Consider the following 15,509-nt stretch of genomic DNA (forward strand, 5'->3'; position numbering starts at 1 on the left):
TTTATTCCTGTCTGGCTATAAAATTGTACATGCTACCAACACCTAAAATGCTGAATTTCTATGGGTCTAGGTATCCTTATAGATCCCAGTATATTTATTATTTCTACGGAAATTCACTGTAAAGGAAGCTCTTTGATCCTAGGCACATGTTACACTCAGACCTCAAAATCTGCCACTACAACCATTAATCTGCCCAATATGGAGGCCTCTGAAGGCCGAGGTTCCTAAAGCGCTTTTCAACTTTTTTTTTGACCTGTTAGCTGTTGAGAGAAATCTTAAAAAGGATAAGTTTACCTTTAGGAGCACGCTACACCCATATTTATTAGGATGTAACATGCTCCAAGTGACCTACCTCCCGCTACCAGCGTTCCCTTCCCTGTGATGGTGGGCGGGCACTGAATAGAGTACAAGTACTATCAGCCATTGTGGTGAACACTCTCAGTTCATGGATTCTTCCTGCTATTCAGTAACTGCCTGCCCAAATCAGAGGTACGAGCAGACAGGTTACTGAGGGTCTGCAGGACCCTGGCATTTCACTCGCAATCTGCTGATCACGTGTGCAATGCAAAAAAATACACTTTTTTTTTACCTACAAAACGATGTTTATCCTATTTTCCTCACCATAAGACGCACTTTATTCCTCCAGAAATATGGGGCGAAAATGTCTCTGCGTCTTATGAAGTGAATGCATGCTAGGCACCGCCCCCCCACCATTGCCAGAAAATGGGCAGGAGAGCAGAGGACAGACATCTGAAGCCCCTTTGAGCAGGGCCGGACTGTCCTAGCTGCGACTGCAGCGCTCTCCTTCCGCTGTCCTCGGCACTTGTATGTCACGGAGCTGGGTCGGTGTGCAAGGTCCCACCCCCTTAGACCAGCTTGTGTGATAATAGATTGAATCAGTGTTCTGCCTATCACAAGAGCCGGTCTAGGGGGGGCGGGACCTTGCACACAGACCCAGCTCCATGACATACGAGCGCTGAAGGGGGAGAAGCGCCAGAGCCGCCTATAGTGCAGCAACATTAGGTAAAAAGCCAGTATTAAAATACAAGTACTACACTCACAAAAAAGTGTAAGACCGGCATGCAAGTCTGATAGGCATAGGTCTGTATAGCGAGTGCCAAGTGTCAGCCACCTCCACAAGTAGATGTTCAGGGAGTCAGGAGGATGCCGGGGAATCTCTCGAAGACCGGAGCTGTCAGAGCTCTGTCTGGTGTCAAACCCGCCAATCAGAGCGCTGATAGAGGAGTGGCCTTGCCTCCAAAACACGTTTCGTTTGTCCAGTTTGGTTCCAGACCAGACAGAGCTCTGACAGCGCCGGTCATCAAGAGATTCCCCGGGTGATTTCTCTTATGGAGGTCAAGTGGTTAACCGCTTGCTGACCGTCTCACGCCGATATACATCAGCAGAAGGGCTTGTACAGGCAAACTAATGTACCTGTATGTTGCTCTTTAAGAGGCGGTCAGCGGGTGCTGGCAAGCTCCGCGAGTCGGGTTGCGGGTCCCAATCACCTCACGAGGAGGAAGAACAAGGAGATGATAATGTAAACAAGAATCTCCCAGTTCTGCCCAGTGGCAGTTTCACTGATCTCTGCTCCCTGTGATGTGTCACATGTAGCCACGTCCACGGTTAGAAACACTCCCCAGGACACACTTAACCCCTACACTGCCCCCTAGTGGTTAACCCCTTCACTACCAGTGTCATTTACTCAGGAATCAGTCCATTTGTATAGCACCGATTGCTGTCTAAATGACAATGGTCCCAAAAATGTCCGATGTGTCCGCCATAATGTCGCAGTCATGATAAAAATTGGTGATAGCCACCATTACTAGTAAAAAAAAAAAAAAATGGCATAAAACTATCCCCTATTTTGTAAACACTATAACTTTTGTGCAAACCAATCAAAAGCTTATTGCGATTTTTTTTTTACCACAAATATGTAGAATACGGATCGGCCTAAACGGAGGAAAAAAAATGTTTATATATATATATATATATATATATATATATATATATTTTTTTTTTTTTTTGGGGGGGATATTTATTATAGAAAAATGTAAAAAAGAATGTTTTTTTTTCCCCAAAATTTTCGCTCTTTTTTGTTTATAGCGCAAAAAATAAAAACCGCAGGGGTGATCAAATACTACCAAAAGAAAGCTCTATTTATGGGGAAAAAAAGAACGTCAATTTTGTTTGGGAGCCACGACTGCGCAATTGTCAGTTAAAGCGACGCAGTGCCGAAAAAAGTGCTCTGGTCAGGAAGGGGGTAAATTCTTCTGGGGCTGAAGTGGTTAAAGTGTCAAGGCATGCACTACCTAACATTTGCCCCCAAACCCCCCCCCCCCCCCCCCAAACATTTTATAAAATGTTACTTTGTGACAACAAATAAATTTTATTTCTCCCTGTGACATCACCAGGTTGGTGAATGTCTTGCAAAGGCAGCTTCTGTGAGATCATTTCCTAAAGATGTAGACAAGCCCCTCAGAACTACATCTCCCAAGAGCTCTTTCCTTACACTGTGTGCTCACAGGCACTTGGGAGCCAATAAAGCAGAATTGTCTTTCAAAAAAAAAAAATCAATGCATGTATTTGGTGTGGGACAGAGGGGTGGGGGATAGGTAGAATTTGTATTCCAGCAGGCAGGGCTAACACCACTGATTAGTAAAGGCACTGTGCTATCAACTCAAGAAGTGAGGAGCTCACTGGATTTCTGTCAGATCAATAGGCATGAGCAGGGGTTAAGGAGGTTGTAAACCTATGGGGAAAAAACAAAAACAAACCCGCAAGACAAAAAGGCAAGAGCTAGTATGCATCGCATACTAGCTCATTATGAAATACTTACCTTAGAACGATGCCCTGGATCAGAATCGGCCCTCCGGGTACAGCACGGACATCTTCCACCGGAGTTACCTGCGGGTTCACGGTTGGCCGGAGCCTCCATGGGCGCCACTCCCGCACAGGAGCCGCCATGGGCGCCACTCCCGCACAGGAGCCGCCATGGGCGCCACTCCCGCACAGGAGCCGCCGGTCACAGCACGACTCCTAAAGAAACAGCACCAGCGCCCCGTTTCTTCAGTGCGCATGCGCCGATGACGATCGGCAGCAGCGCATTTACTAAATATCTCCTAAACTGTGCAAGTTTACGAGATATTAAAGGTACCTACAGGTAAGCCTTGTTATAGGTTTTCCTGTAGGTAAAAGTGGTGTAATTAGGTTTATAACCACTTTAAATACAGGAAAATACAGGGGTATGCGCATATAATTCAGAAATGTATACAACATATAACATTTTCATTTTGCCCCAACACATTAGGATTTTTTTTTTTGATCAACAAAAGTGAGGTTCAGTTTTACTAACTGTAAATATTATAAGGTAGGTTTCAGTCTCTACTTACTCTCTCTCCTTCTCTGTGAGCTTATCATTGATATTGTCTTTGATTGCAGATCTTGAGCCCTTGTGTAGGATGGGATACCTCAGCGGTACTTGCAAGAAGAAGGAGATCATGGAAACTAGGTGAGCGGTGTAGCCCAATGCAACAGCCACACTTCCATCATCCTTTGCTGCAATCAAATAATCCAAACATTAGAAATCCTTGATGACAAACGTTAAGTGCGTCTAAATCCAAGAATAAACTGCAGATTTATAAAGGTTATCAGATTTGAAAAACGGCATTAGTTCTCTTTTCCAGGATTTTTTTTGTTCCCACTGGTGATCCCGACAAACACTCACTTCTCATTCTGCGGTGACAACATTTACTCACTTTACTGTATCCGTGGACAAGCAGCATTGCAACCCTAGGAAGGAAGTGATTTAGGGCTACAAAACATCTCCACCTGACCTTGTCGCTATAACATAAGTGGAGATGTCCTGTAGTCCATGGTGAGAGATGGGAACAATACTAACTGATAACAGTGCAGAAAGAGAAGAGATCAGCTCACAAAATGTTGACGGGGCCAATATGTATAAAACTTGCATTTCTCAAACAGATATGACAAAAATTATTTCAAAATGTTCATTTAACAGACAAAGGGAAAATCAATAATAAGGAAAGTAAATTAAAATAAGCAAATCAGAATAGTGAACGGTTTGGGTTTTTAATCAAGCTGCACAGAAATTCTGTTTCAGTTTAAGGTTTGTTGGATCATTAAAGCTCTAAGGCCTCTTTCACACGGCCGATCCGTTCAGTTCCGCCTGTCAGTTTTTTAGGCAAACCTGAACGGATGCTCCATATTGGTCTATGGAGCGTCGGATGTCAATGGTGACATGTCCACTGACATCCGACCCGCTCCGAAAAAGTGTGACGGAGGAAAAACCTACTTTTCCATTTGTCTGCGGTCCGTCGTCACCCGATCTCCCATAGCGAAGAGCGGCGCTCTGACAGGTCCGTCCCCGCACAGTGTGCAGAGACGGACCTGCCATCTTCCTGCTCAGCGGGGATCGACGGAGCGATCCCCACTGAGCAAGCGGATATCCATGGGGCGGATCAGCATCGATCCGCCCCGTGTAAAAGAGGCCTAAAGCACTCCAGTGAGAAATCTTTTAGTTGATCTGATGTCACCACACCTGGAATATATAAGGGGAGTGAACTCCCTGAATGGGAAGGCGTACTATCATTCACCATTGTGTGTCATCAAACTAATGTCCTATTAGCTAGAGATATAACTATTGTCAGGGCTTTTTTCATGGATTTCTCTGTGTTGAAAATGTTGAGAAAAAGGCCAAGTATAAAGTATCTCCCGGTGTTCATTGGCGCTTGTCATCTCAAAATACAAAACAAACATAAAAATGCCATGAAAAAAATACAAGTGCTTTATTTTAAAGGATATGGATTTGTAATGTTTGGATAAACCCAACATTTCCTGTGCCATGTACTTATGAAAAAGTCTCCTGTTCTTTGTATTGCTTTTTTTTTATTTTTTATGTGAAATCCCTGGTGTACCTGCCAGTCCTTCAGCTTTCCTAATAAGAAACTGACCACACTAAGCATGAGAGCAGGGGCATATCTGCCGTGAGACAAACAAGGAGTTTGTCCTGGGTGGCATTTTTTCAGCGGGGCGACGTCTGCCCCCAAGCTACCACGCTATAGCCGAATGAGGATTACAACATGGTCGTCCAGTTCTGGGAGGAAGCCCATTGACGCGCCCCACCCACAGAACCATGCACCTGTCGCAATCTGTGACCACTGTGTCCTTCAGACACAGCTGATCAAAGAGCGGGGTAAAGAGCCAATCACGATCTAAACACACTTGCTGGTTATTGGCATTCTTTTCCTCGTGCTGTCACAACATGAGAGGAGGAGAGGGACAGTAACTGGAAAGTGTAAAAGGGGGCTATCTGCATGGATAATCAGGGTGCTGATTATCAGTGTCCTGATGATCAGTGCCACCGCCTATCAGTATTGCCACCTATCAGTGCCACCTCATCCTCTGCCCTACTCATGTCTCAGGGTCCATTGAGCAAGCCACAGCTGTTTATTGTGAATGGCTGCATCTTCCCCATCAGATCCCTAAGACGAGAACGGTCTATAAGACCCCAGATCCCTCCTCTGCCCATAAAAGCATGTGATCACACCAAGATCTGTGGGATCAAATGCTTCTCATTTTTTAAAATGGTGCCGTTTATATCTGGATAAACCAGAAGTGATTTAAGGCCATCGCTTCCAGTTTCCTATATAAAAGAGACGAACATAGCGGTTACGGACTTTGTTTGTCGCTATGATCAGCCGGCATGGTCAATCGAGTGTCCCGGTGGGGACTGGACAGCCCGATGAAGCTACAGAAGGCAGCAGGCATCTCTCCTCTGTAAAAGCAATCCAGCAGCTATTGCTTTTACAAGCGAGCTGACCGCTGGCTATAAACCATCCCCCCCCCCCCCCCAAAAAAAAACACTGTACCGGGATGATGCCCGGAGCTCCCGATATAACCAGCGATGTACCGTTATGTCGCTGGTCATCAAGTACCATTCAACTCCAGTTTGTAAAATGTTGAACACAGAACCTACTGGGAGCGTTGACTACCAATTTAACCACTTCAAGATTTGGCTGCTCAATACCAGGCCATTTTTTGCGATTCGACACTGCGTCGCTTTAAATTTTTTTGCCCCACAAATAGAGCTTTCTTTTGGTGGTATTTGATCACCTCTGCGGTTTTTATTTTTTGCGATATAAACAAAAGAAGAGAGAATTAAAAAAAAAAAAAACCCACACACACACACAATCTCTTATTTTTTGCTATAATAAATGTCCCACATTTTTTTTTTTTTTTGGGAAAAAAAATAAGAGAAAGCAACAGATGAGAAAGAACACACGATCTGTCGCCTCTCCCCTGAGAGAACCGGGATCTGTGCGTTTACACACAGATCCCGGTTCTCGCTCTCAATGCGATCACGGCTGCCCTGCGGTCATCGCGCCTGACAGGCACTTGCATCGGCTCACTGAATTCTTAAAGCTTGTTGAAAGCCTGCTGAAGCTTGCTAGCAGCTTGTTTAAAGTTGGAATCAATATCTCCATTGGGTTCTGTTTTCAAAATTTGCAAACTAGAGCTAAATGGTATTTTAAAAGGGTTAAAAAAGCTTAAAGAGCTGCGCTTACAAAAGCTGAAGCCTGAGTGAAAAAGGCCTTAGGATGGGCCAAGGAGCTTTTCCCAAACAATGGCCCTTCTTTTTTGATTCCTAAATGTACAGTGAGGGAAAAGTATTCGATCCCCTGCCGATTTTATGCGTTTGCCCAATGACAAAGAAATGATCAGTCTAATTTTAATGGTAGGTTTATTTTAACAGTGAGAGAGACAGAACAACTAAACAATCCAGAAAAACACATTTCAAAAAAGTTATAAATTGATTTGCATTTTAATGAGTGAAATAAGTATTTGACCCCTTCGCAAACCATGACTTAGTACTTGGTGGCAAAACCCTTGTTGGCAATCACAGAGGTCAGACGTTTCTTGCAGTTGGCCACCAGGTTTGCCACCATCTCAGGAGCGATTTTGTCCCACTCCTCTTTACAGATCCTCTCCAAGTCATTAAGGTTTTGAGGCTGACGTTTGGTAACTCGAACCTTCAGCTCCCTCCACATATTTTCTATGGGATTAAAGTCGATTTTTTTTATGTCATAATGTAGAGTATAAGATTTCCTATCATTTGAGCCCAGTCTTGCCACAAAGAGTTAATCCAGCTCTAAGCAATCTTATTTTATTGTTCAGTGAGATAAATCTTGACAAACAGAGAAAAACTTTGTAAAATCCTCCCCCTTGCTGTGAGTGACAGGTGATTTACATATCTTGTGCACTAGCCTAAGACATGCATTATTTTTTAATTCCCTCCCACTCCTTTCTTCTGCTGCTCTGCAAGGATTGGCTGTTCCACATCTCAGCATGATTTGGCATGCTGAAGTCATGTGGGGACTTTTCTGGGTTTTGACTGGATGTTAGGGATTATAGCAGAAGTTCAGTGTAAGAAATACACAGGAGAAAACGCATGTTGATAAGGGGAGTGTAGAGGTGGGCGGGAGTCTACTGACATCACGACTCCACCCACTGAGCCCTGGAAAACAGACCCACCCACAAAATCTGCAGTTTTTCAGGTCTCATAGCAGACAGAGGGGAGACATTTAACAGATGAGTATACATGCAAGAGGCATGTATATCCTTCTAGATAACCAATATTGCAGTAGTTTAGAAAGGACGAGAGTGGGTTTACATCCACTTTAAGGTCTGGAGACTGGCTAGGCCACTCCAGGACTTTAATGCGCTTCTTCTTGAGCCACTCCTTTGTTGCCTGGGCTGTGTGATTTGGGTCATTGTCATGCTGGAAGACCCATTTTCAATGCCCTGGCTGAGGGAAGGAGGTACTCATCCAAGATTTGATGGTACATGGCTCTGTCCATCATCCCCCCTTTGATGCTGTGAAGTTGTCCTGTCCCCTTAGGAGAAAAACATCCCCAAAGCGTAAAGTTTCCACCTCCATGTTTGACAGTGGGGATGGTGTTGTTGGCGTCATAGGAAGCATTCCTCCTCCAAACACACCACGAGTTGAATTAATCCCAAAGAGCTTGCTTTTGGTCTCATCTGACCACAACACTTTCACCCAGTTCTCCTCTATATCATTCAGATGTTCGATAGCAAACTTCAGACGGGCCTGTACATGTGCTTTCTTGAGCAGGGTGACCTAGCGGGCACCGCAGGATTTCAGTCCTCCACGGCATAGTGTGCTACCAATTATTTCCTTGCCGATTATGGTCCCAGCTGCCTTGAGATCATTGACAAGATTCTCCTTGTAGTTCTTGGCTGACTCCTCCCCGTTCTCATGATCATTGAAACTCCATGAGGCGAGCTCTTGCATGGAGCCCCAGACCGAGAGAGATTGACAGTGATTTTGTTTTTCTTCCATTTTTGAATAATCGCACCAACTCACCAAGCTGCTCGTCGGTCTACAATTTTGTCGCCAACATCCTTGGACAGCTCTTTGGTGTTGGCCATGGTGGAGAGATTGGAATACGATTGATTGCTTTTGTGGACAGGTGTCTTTTAGACCCCTTTCACACCGGGGCGTTTTTCAGGCGCTTTAGCGTTAAAAAAAAGCGTCTGTAAAGCGCTTGAAAGAAGCCTCATCTGCAATCCCAATATGAAAGCCCGAGTGCTTTAAGAGCCCTTTCACAATGTCAGCGCCAGAAAAACGCTCGTAAAGCGCCGCTTAAACTAGCAGCGCTTTACCAGCGTTTTCCGAGCATTATTGGGGCGCTTTTAACTCCTGTTAGTGGCCAAATAAAGGGTTAAAAGCACCCACAAAACGCTGCTGCCAATAGCGCTTTTCAGTCGCTTTTCGGGCGTTTTACAGGCGCTTCCCATCGATTTCAATGGGAAGGGAAGCTTTAGGAGCGTTGTATTCACCGCTCCAAAAGCGCTGCAAAGAAGCTGCTTGCAGGACTTGGTGTGAAAGCACTCGGGCTTTTACATTGGGATTGCAGTTGCAGCTTCTTTCAAGCGCTTTACAGGCGCTTTTTTTAACGCTAAAGTGCCTGAAAAACGCCCGAAAAACGCCCCAGTGTGAAAGGGGTCTTATACAGGTAACAAGCTGAGATTAGGAGCACCCCCTTTAAGAGAATGCTCCTAATCTCAGCTCATTACCTGTATAGAAGACACCGGGGAGCCAGAAATCTTGCTGACTGATAGGGGATCAAATACTTATTTCACTCGTTAAAATGCAAATCAATTTAAAACTTTTTTGAAATGCGTTTTTCTGGATATTTTTGTTATTTTGTCTCTCACTGTTAAAAATAAACTGACCAATAAAATTATACACTGGTTATTTTTATCAGTGGGCAAACATACAAAATCAGCAGGGGATCAAATACTTTTTTTTTCCCTCACTGTATGGCAGAAATAAAAAATACTGCTGAAGAAAGTCCCCTGTGCTGATTTTTATTGTTGTTAGACTTGTTCTGAGCATTGGAGACATCAATGACCTCAGCTCATGAAGGGGTTACATAAAAACTTGTGGGATCATAGCCTGCAGAAAAAGCAAAAATTTAAATTTATTCTAGGCTCCATTTCACTAGTTAGACTCTGCGGGACACTTCGTAAAGAAACAGCCAAGTAATCTCCCGCTATCAATAATAATGTAGCTAAGCAAGCTGTTCTGGAACACACCGTACAGTAACACATAATGCAATGATAGACCCCACCAAGGGTAGACTCAAATATGATGGCAGGAACATGGATTTGCTGATTCCATTAGTCAAATCAGCAAACTGTTGCCTGCAACCAGAAGCTGTCCATTGTGCAGAGGATGATAAATGGTTACTTTAAGCCAGGCATTTTAAACTGGTGCTTTTTATGCCACACAGGGCTCTCAAGCTTTGTAACCCCTCGTCCTGTTTAAAGTACATCTATAATCTCCTGTTAATCTGCAATCTGTCAGCCATCTCGCCAGGCAAACAGCTTGTTAAAAAAAAAAAAAAAAGAAAAAAAAAAAAAAAAAAACACTTACACTTTTCTATACTTTTGTATCTGAATAGTTCAGGAAATGTTATGGCCTCTTTCTCAAAGATAGAATGCTACAAGTACAATTTGCAATGGATTTATAGAATGTTAATAACCAAAAGGTATAATCTTTTTCTGGAATTTAAAGTTGAATTTTGGACAGCTTATGAAAAAAGAAAAATATTTTGTGGGTATCCATTCCTCTCTATATCAAATACAGTAGAGATTTAACCACTTGTCGGCCCGTCACAGTATATAAACTGCGGCGGGGCGGCACATGCAGGCACAATCATGTCTCTCACTCCCCCAATGATTGGGGTTCACAAGACAGGCCCAGGGGATCATGTGATCATTATGCCATCACATGACGACAATCTCAACAAAGCTGCTATGAATGAATCTCATTCATAACAGCTCTGCTTCCTGTACTAGTGAGCTCTGATTGGCCCTCAGCTATCACTTGGTACCTGGTGCCAATCACAGCCCCCTGTACCATGCGATTACCTGTAGCCAATCACGGATCACTAGTAATCACAGCTGTCAAGCAAAATTCAGTTCAAAGCATTGCTGGTAAAACGATCTTCATTGTATCAGCAATCAAAATGTAAAAACAAAATCCCACCCAAGAGTAGTACAGTGTTACTATGGTGACACTGAACTACTCTATATATATAAAAAAAAAAAAAAAAAAAGTTTAACCACTTCAGCCCTGGAAGGATTCTCCCCCTTAACGACCAAGTCGTTTTTTTCGATACAGCACTGCGTCACTTTAACTGACAATTACGCAGTCGGGCAAACCAAAACAAAAACGATAGCCTTTTTTTCCCCCCACAAATAGAGCTTTCTTTTGGTGGTATTTAATCATCTCTGTGGTTTTTATTTTTTTTGCGCTATAAACCAAAAAAAAAAAAAAAGCGTCATTTTTGAAAAGATAGGATTTTTTTTTAACAGCTTACCTGTAAAATCCTTTTCTTGGAGTACATCATGTAACACAGAGCCTTAAAGAGGAAGTAAAACCTAATGGGTTTACTTCCTCTTTCATTCCCTGCAAAGGTAAAGCATAATGGACTATTATGCATCTCATAGTAGTCCATTATGTGTCACTTACCTGACACAGGAGCCAGAGAAGTCACCGCTGTCCCCTGTAGTCCGCAGCATCCATCTTCTCGGTGAGTCTCGCTGCTCCGCCGCTGTCATTCGACGAAGCCGTGATGACGTCACTCCTGCGCATGCGCACAGGAGCCACCACTCGCGGCATATCGCCATTGACAGCTGCGCGCTCAGTGCGCCTGCTCGCCGCTGTCTATGGCGCATGCGTCGTAGACAGCGGTGCCTGTGTTTAGCAAATATCTCCTAAACCGTGTAGGTTTAGGAGATATTTATGGGACCTACAGGTAAGCCTTAATCTAGGCTTACCTGTAGGTCAAAGTGGTTTGTAAGGGTTTACAACCACTTTAAGTAATTACTTAATGGGTTATAGGCCACCTTCAGGTGATGGACACTGGTATACCCAATCCAGGAAGTTTACTCCCTATATAACCCCTCTTCCTTCCAGGAGCACATCAGTTTATGTAGCAAAGCAATATACTTAAATCCCAAAAAAGAGGTGAGGGACCTTTGTGTCCCATGATGTACTCCAAGAAAAAGATTTTACAGGTAAGCCGTTATAAAAATCCTATTTTCTTTATCATACATCATGGGACACAGTACCTTAATTACTTAATGGGACATCCCATAGCAATGCTACTTGAGGGGGAGGGAGACACAACAGGGAGAGTACCCCCAGACTTGAGGACCTATACTACTGCCTGCAGCACACTGCACCCGAAGGCGATATCCTCATACCTCCTTACATCCACCTGATAAAATTTTGTAGAGCGCACCTTAACTTGAAAAGGGGGAATCTTGCCCCTTATTAATAAGTTTGAATTATCACTCGCCGAATCCACTAAGTGGATTTCAACGCTTTCTTAGGACCTTCTGGCAGAACAAATAAGACAGTCTTACAAATCTGAGCAGTTGCCTTTAAATAGATTTTCACTGCTCTCACCACATCAAGACAATGTAGTGACTTTTCTTCCCTGGAACATAGTTTTGGAAAAAACGATGACAGGACAATATATCTCGGTTCAGGTGAAAACCTGAAACTACTTTTGGCAAAAAGTCTGGACGAGGGCGCAACACCACTCTGCCCCCATGAAAATTAAAATATGGCTCTTTACAAGAAAGAGCAGCCATTTCCGAAACCCTCCTTGCTGAGGATGTAGCAACCAAAAATACCAACTTCCTTGTCAAAAGGACTAAGGGAATATGTTGTATCGGTTCAAATGGCCGTTTTTGTAACACAGAGAAAACTAAGTTCAAGTCCCAAGGGTTCAAGGGAGGTTTGACAGGCGGATTAAGGCACATTACCCCTTGTATAAAACCCCGGACTAAAGAATGTGTAGCAAGTGGTCTTTGAAATAAGACCAATAAAGCTGAGACTTGGCCTTTAATAGTACTCAAGGCCAATTTAATTTCTACCCCTAATTGTAGAAAGGCAAGAATTCTACCTATGATATATCTCCGAGGGTGCCAACCCATGGATTCACACCAGGAAACATAAGCCCTCCAGACCCTATAATATATAGTTCTGGAAGCTGGTTTCCTTGAATTGATCAGGGTAGAGATGACTGACCCGGAAAGCCCACGTTTCTTTCGAATGTGGGTTTCAATAGCCAAGCTGTTAAATTTAGAGACGGCAAGGAAGGATGGAATATCGGTCCCTGTGAGAGCAGATCTGGCAGTAGTGGGAGGGACCATAGGTCTTCCACTGCCATCTTTTCATTTCTGCATACCATGACCTTCTGGGCCATGCTGGCGCCACCAGAATTAACGGCTTTCTTTCCAGCTTGATCTTGCAAAGAAGTTGAGGCAGCAACTGAATGGGGGGGGAATGCATAGATCAGAGAAAACGCATTTGTTCTGCATGCAAGTGGATCCCTTGTTCTGGCCACAAAGTAACTTCATGTTGAACCTCAATGCTAGAAGATCTATGTTCGGAGTCCCCCATCTTTGGCAAACAGCCCGAAATATGTCGGGTGAAGAGACCATTCCCCTGGGAATAACAGCTGCCAATTCTCTACTCTAGATATGAAGACTGCCGATAGTTAGAATATGGTTGACACCTCTCTGCGCTGAGAGAGCTTGTTGTGCAGGACAAATTGGTCCTTTAGTGATTGACAAACGCCTATTGCAGCGACTGCAGGCTGAGTAATGGCACCTGCCAAGGAAAAAGTCGATTTTAACAGGGATTCCAACTTTGTATCTGTTGGATACTTAAGCATTTGTGCATCGTCTACAGGACAAGTTAGGCCTTTATTCACACTTGAAATTGCAGTATCAACTGCTGGTACTTTCCATTTTTTGGAGAATTTCACCTCCAGGGGATAGAGAATTGAAAATCTCTTAGGGAGAAAATGCTTATCCGGGTGATCCCATTCAGCAAAAATAAGCTGTTCTAGTAATGCATGTGCAGGAAACACATGCAAAGGCTGAGAGAGTTTTAAGGAACCCAAGGAAGAAACAGAGCTTTCAGGAGACTGCGTTAGAGGCAGCATGAAAGTGGAACGAACCATCTCCATAAGAGATTGTATCAGCAAATTCTCAGATCGCGAGGATGAAAAAGTTTAATCTACTGTGGTTTCCTCCACAGAGGAATCATCTGCCTGTTTTTCCTGCTGATCGGAGGGCAACGCCTCATCCTGAGCCCACTGTTCCCCTTGCAAAGGTTCTGAAGTGGGGGAGGGGGATCTAGCACACTTCCTATCCATTTGAATGGAGGATGCGAATAAAGCCACTAGTCTTCCTTCCAGACCCTGCAGAGAAGAGGAAAGGACATCTTCAGTCACGTATACAGGGGCTAAGATGTGAGAAACAGTTGCACCATCAATTTGTTCCAATAGCTCACCCTCGCTTGCCATAACTGGTAATTCAGGCGAGGCTGACAGCTTAAAAACGCGACTCGAGATCCTAACGCCTGGGGGGTGAAACCTTTACTTTTTGGGTTTTTGTGGTGTATTTTTTGGTAGGCATAGTCCCAAGTACAAAAACAGAGGCACAATACAAATGGCACTTAATCGCTGAATATAGTCATGACATTTAAAGCCGCTATAAAGTTCAGCCTAGTGCTGGGAAAAAGGTGTCCTTCCTGTATCAGGAATGCCAGTTTGCAACCCTCATGTGTCCCACAGCTCCTGTGTCCCCTGTGTTGCAGGTTGCTTGTTTCCTCCTCGCCAGCAGAGGAGAGACTGTCATAGCTCTAGTTTAATTTGTTTTAGCCTGCCGTGTATCCTTGCGGACGTTCATGGCACCACGATTAGGCCTCGCCCCTCCAAGAAAAATTCCAGCCCTTTTCATATTTAAAAATGTTCCCGTGCTCGTGCGTGGCATTTTCGGGTCCACAGACCAAACACGAGGGGTAAGGGGAGCAAGGACATGTCCAGAAGCAGGCACCCACAACAGTAAAATCTGCCAACATTAATAAAATCAGCAGTACCAGCGGGACCTCTGCTGTGTGTAATGTTAGGGGGGGTACAGCGCTGACGTTCCCCTAACCCTCTGGTCCCTTCGGGGGGGGGGGGGGGGGGGGGAGAAAACATTTTGCAGATTTCTTTTACATTCATAAAAATCTCTCTGCACACGTTGCTGCGACCCCACACAGACTGAGATTTACAATGAAGACAACAGAGTAAGGTATGTGCATAGACTCCCTCTAGTGGAGAATTAAAGCATGACATTTTTTCCCTAATTGAAGAATACATAGGCGTTTTTAATACCCAAGTTTCTTCCCCTACCTTATCCCCTCCGCAGGATTTGCTGAATTAACAGACAATCCAACCTTCACCCATCACGGCGGGCTGCGTTTAGCAAACTTTTAAGGACCAGGTCCCTAGATATCGGCATTCCAACTCCCTTGGATCTGTAAAGCACCCCCGCCAGGAAAGCTCGGTAATGTAACAAGACCTAAGCCCTGGGTTCCTGGAGTCCAGCCCTACAAAGAGGTGTTACAGGCAAAACCCTGTGCTTCGGATACGAGGCCTCAGGTACCATCCTTTTAGGCCTTAGTGGCACTTTGGATGGATCTTGTCTTTATAGAGGCTATTTAAATCCAGCATGGATCCCTCCTGGAGCTCCTCAGAGCACATCTTCACTCGTGACCAACACATTAGAAACTGTCAAAAAAACTGATGTGCTCCTGGAAGTAGGAGAGTTTATATAGGGAGTGAACTTCCTGGATTGGGTATAACCAGTGGCCATCGCCTGAAGGTGGCCTATAACTCATTAATTACTTAAGGCTCTGTGTCCCATGATGTACGATAAAGAAAATCCGGAGGAAAAAAAAAAGCAGTATATATGCAGAAGGCAGTGGGCAAGTGGTACAAGGGGTTGTAAACCCTTGGGATTTTATACCTTAATGCATTCTATGCATTAAGATGAAAACCCTTTTGTGCTGCAGCACCGCCCCAGAGCCCCCCTTTTTCTTACCTGAGCCC

At 44.2% G+C, this 15,509-nt stretch overlaps 1 protein-coding gene across 1 annotated transcript in view; it reads right to left on the reverse strand.

The window, feature by feature from the left end:
- UVRAG (UV radiation resistance associated) overlaps positions 1 to 15,509 on the reverse strand; it is a 161,415-nt gene that overhangs the window by 55,898 nt on the left and 90,008 nt on the right. The window contains exon 12 of the mRNA XM_077451436.1: positions 3,393 to 3,558. Coding sequence (XP_077307562.1) covers positions 3,393 to 3,558 — 166 coding nt within the window. The remainder of the gene's footprint in view (positions 1 to 3,392; positions 3,559 to 15,509) is intronic.

This window comes from Lithobates pipiens, unplaced genomic scaffold (genome assembly GCF_037356315.1).
Source record: "Lithobates pipiens isolate NorthernLeopardFrog02 unplaced genomic scaffold, aLitPip1_a1.2 Scaffold_23, whole genome shotgun sequence".
NCBI classification, from domain to species: domain Eukaryota; kingdom Metazoa; phylum Chordata; class Amphibia; order Anura; family Ranidae; genus Lithobates; species Lithobates pipiens.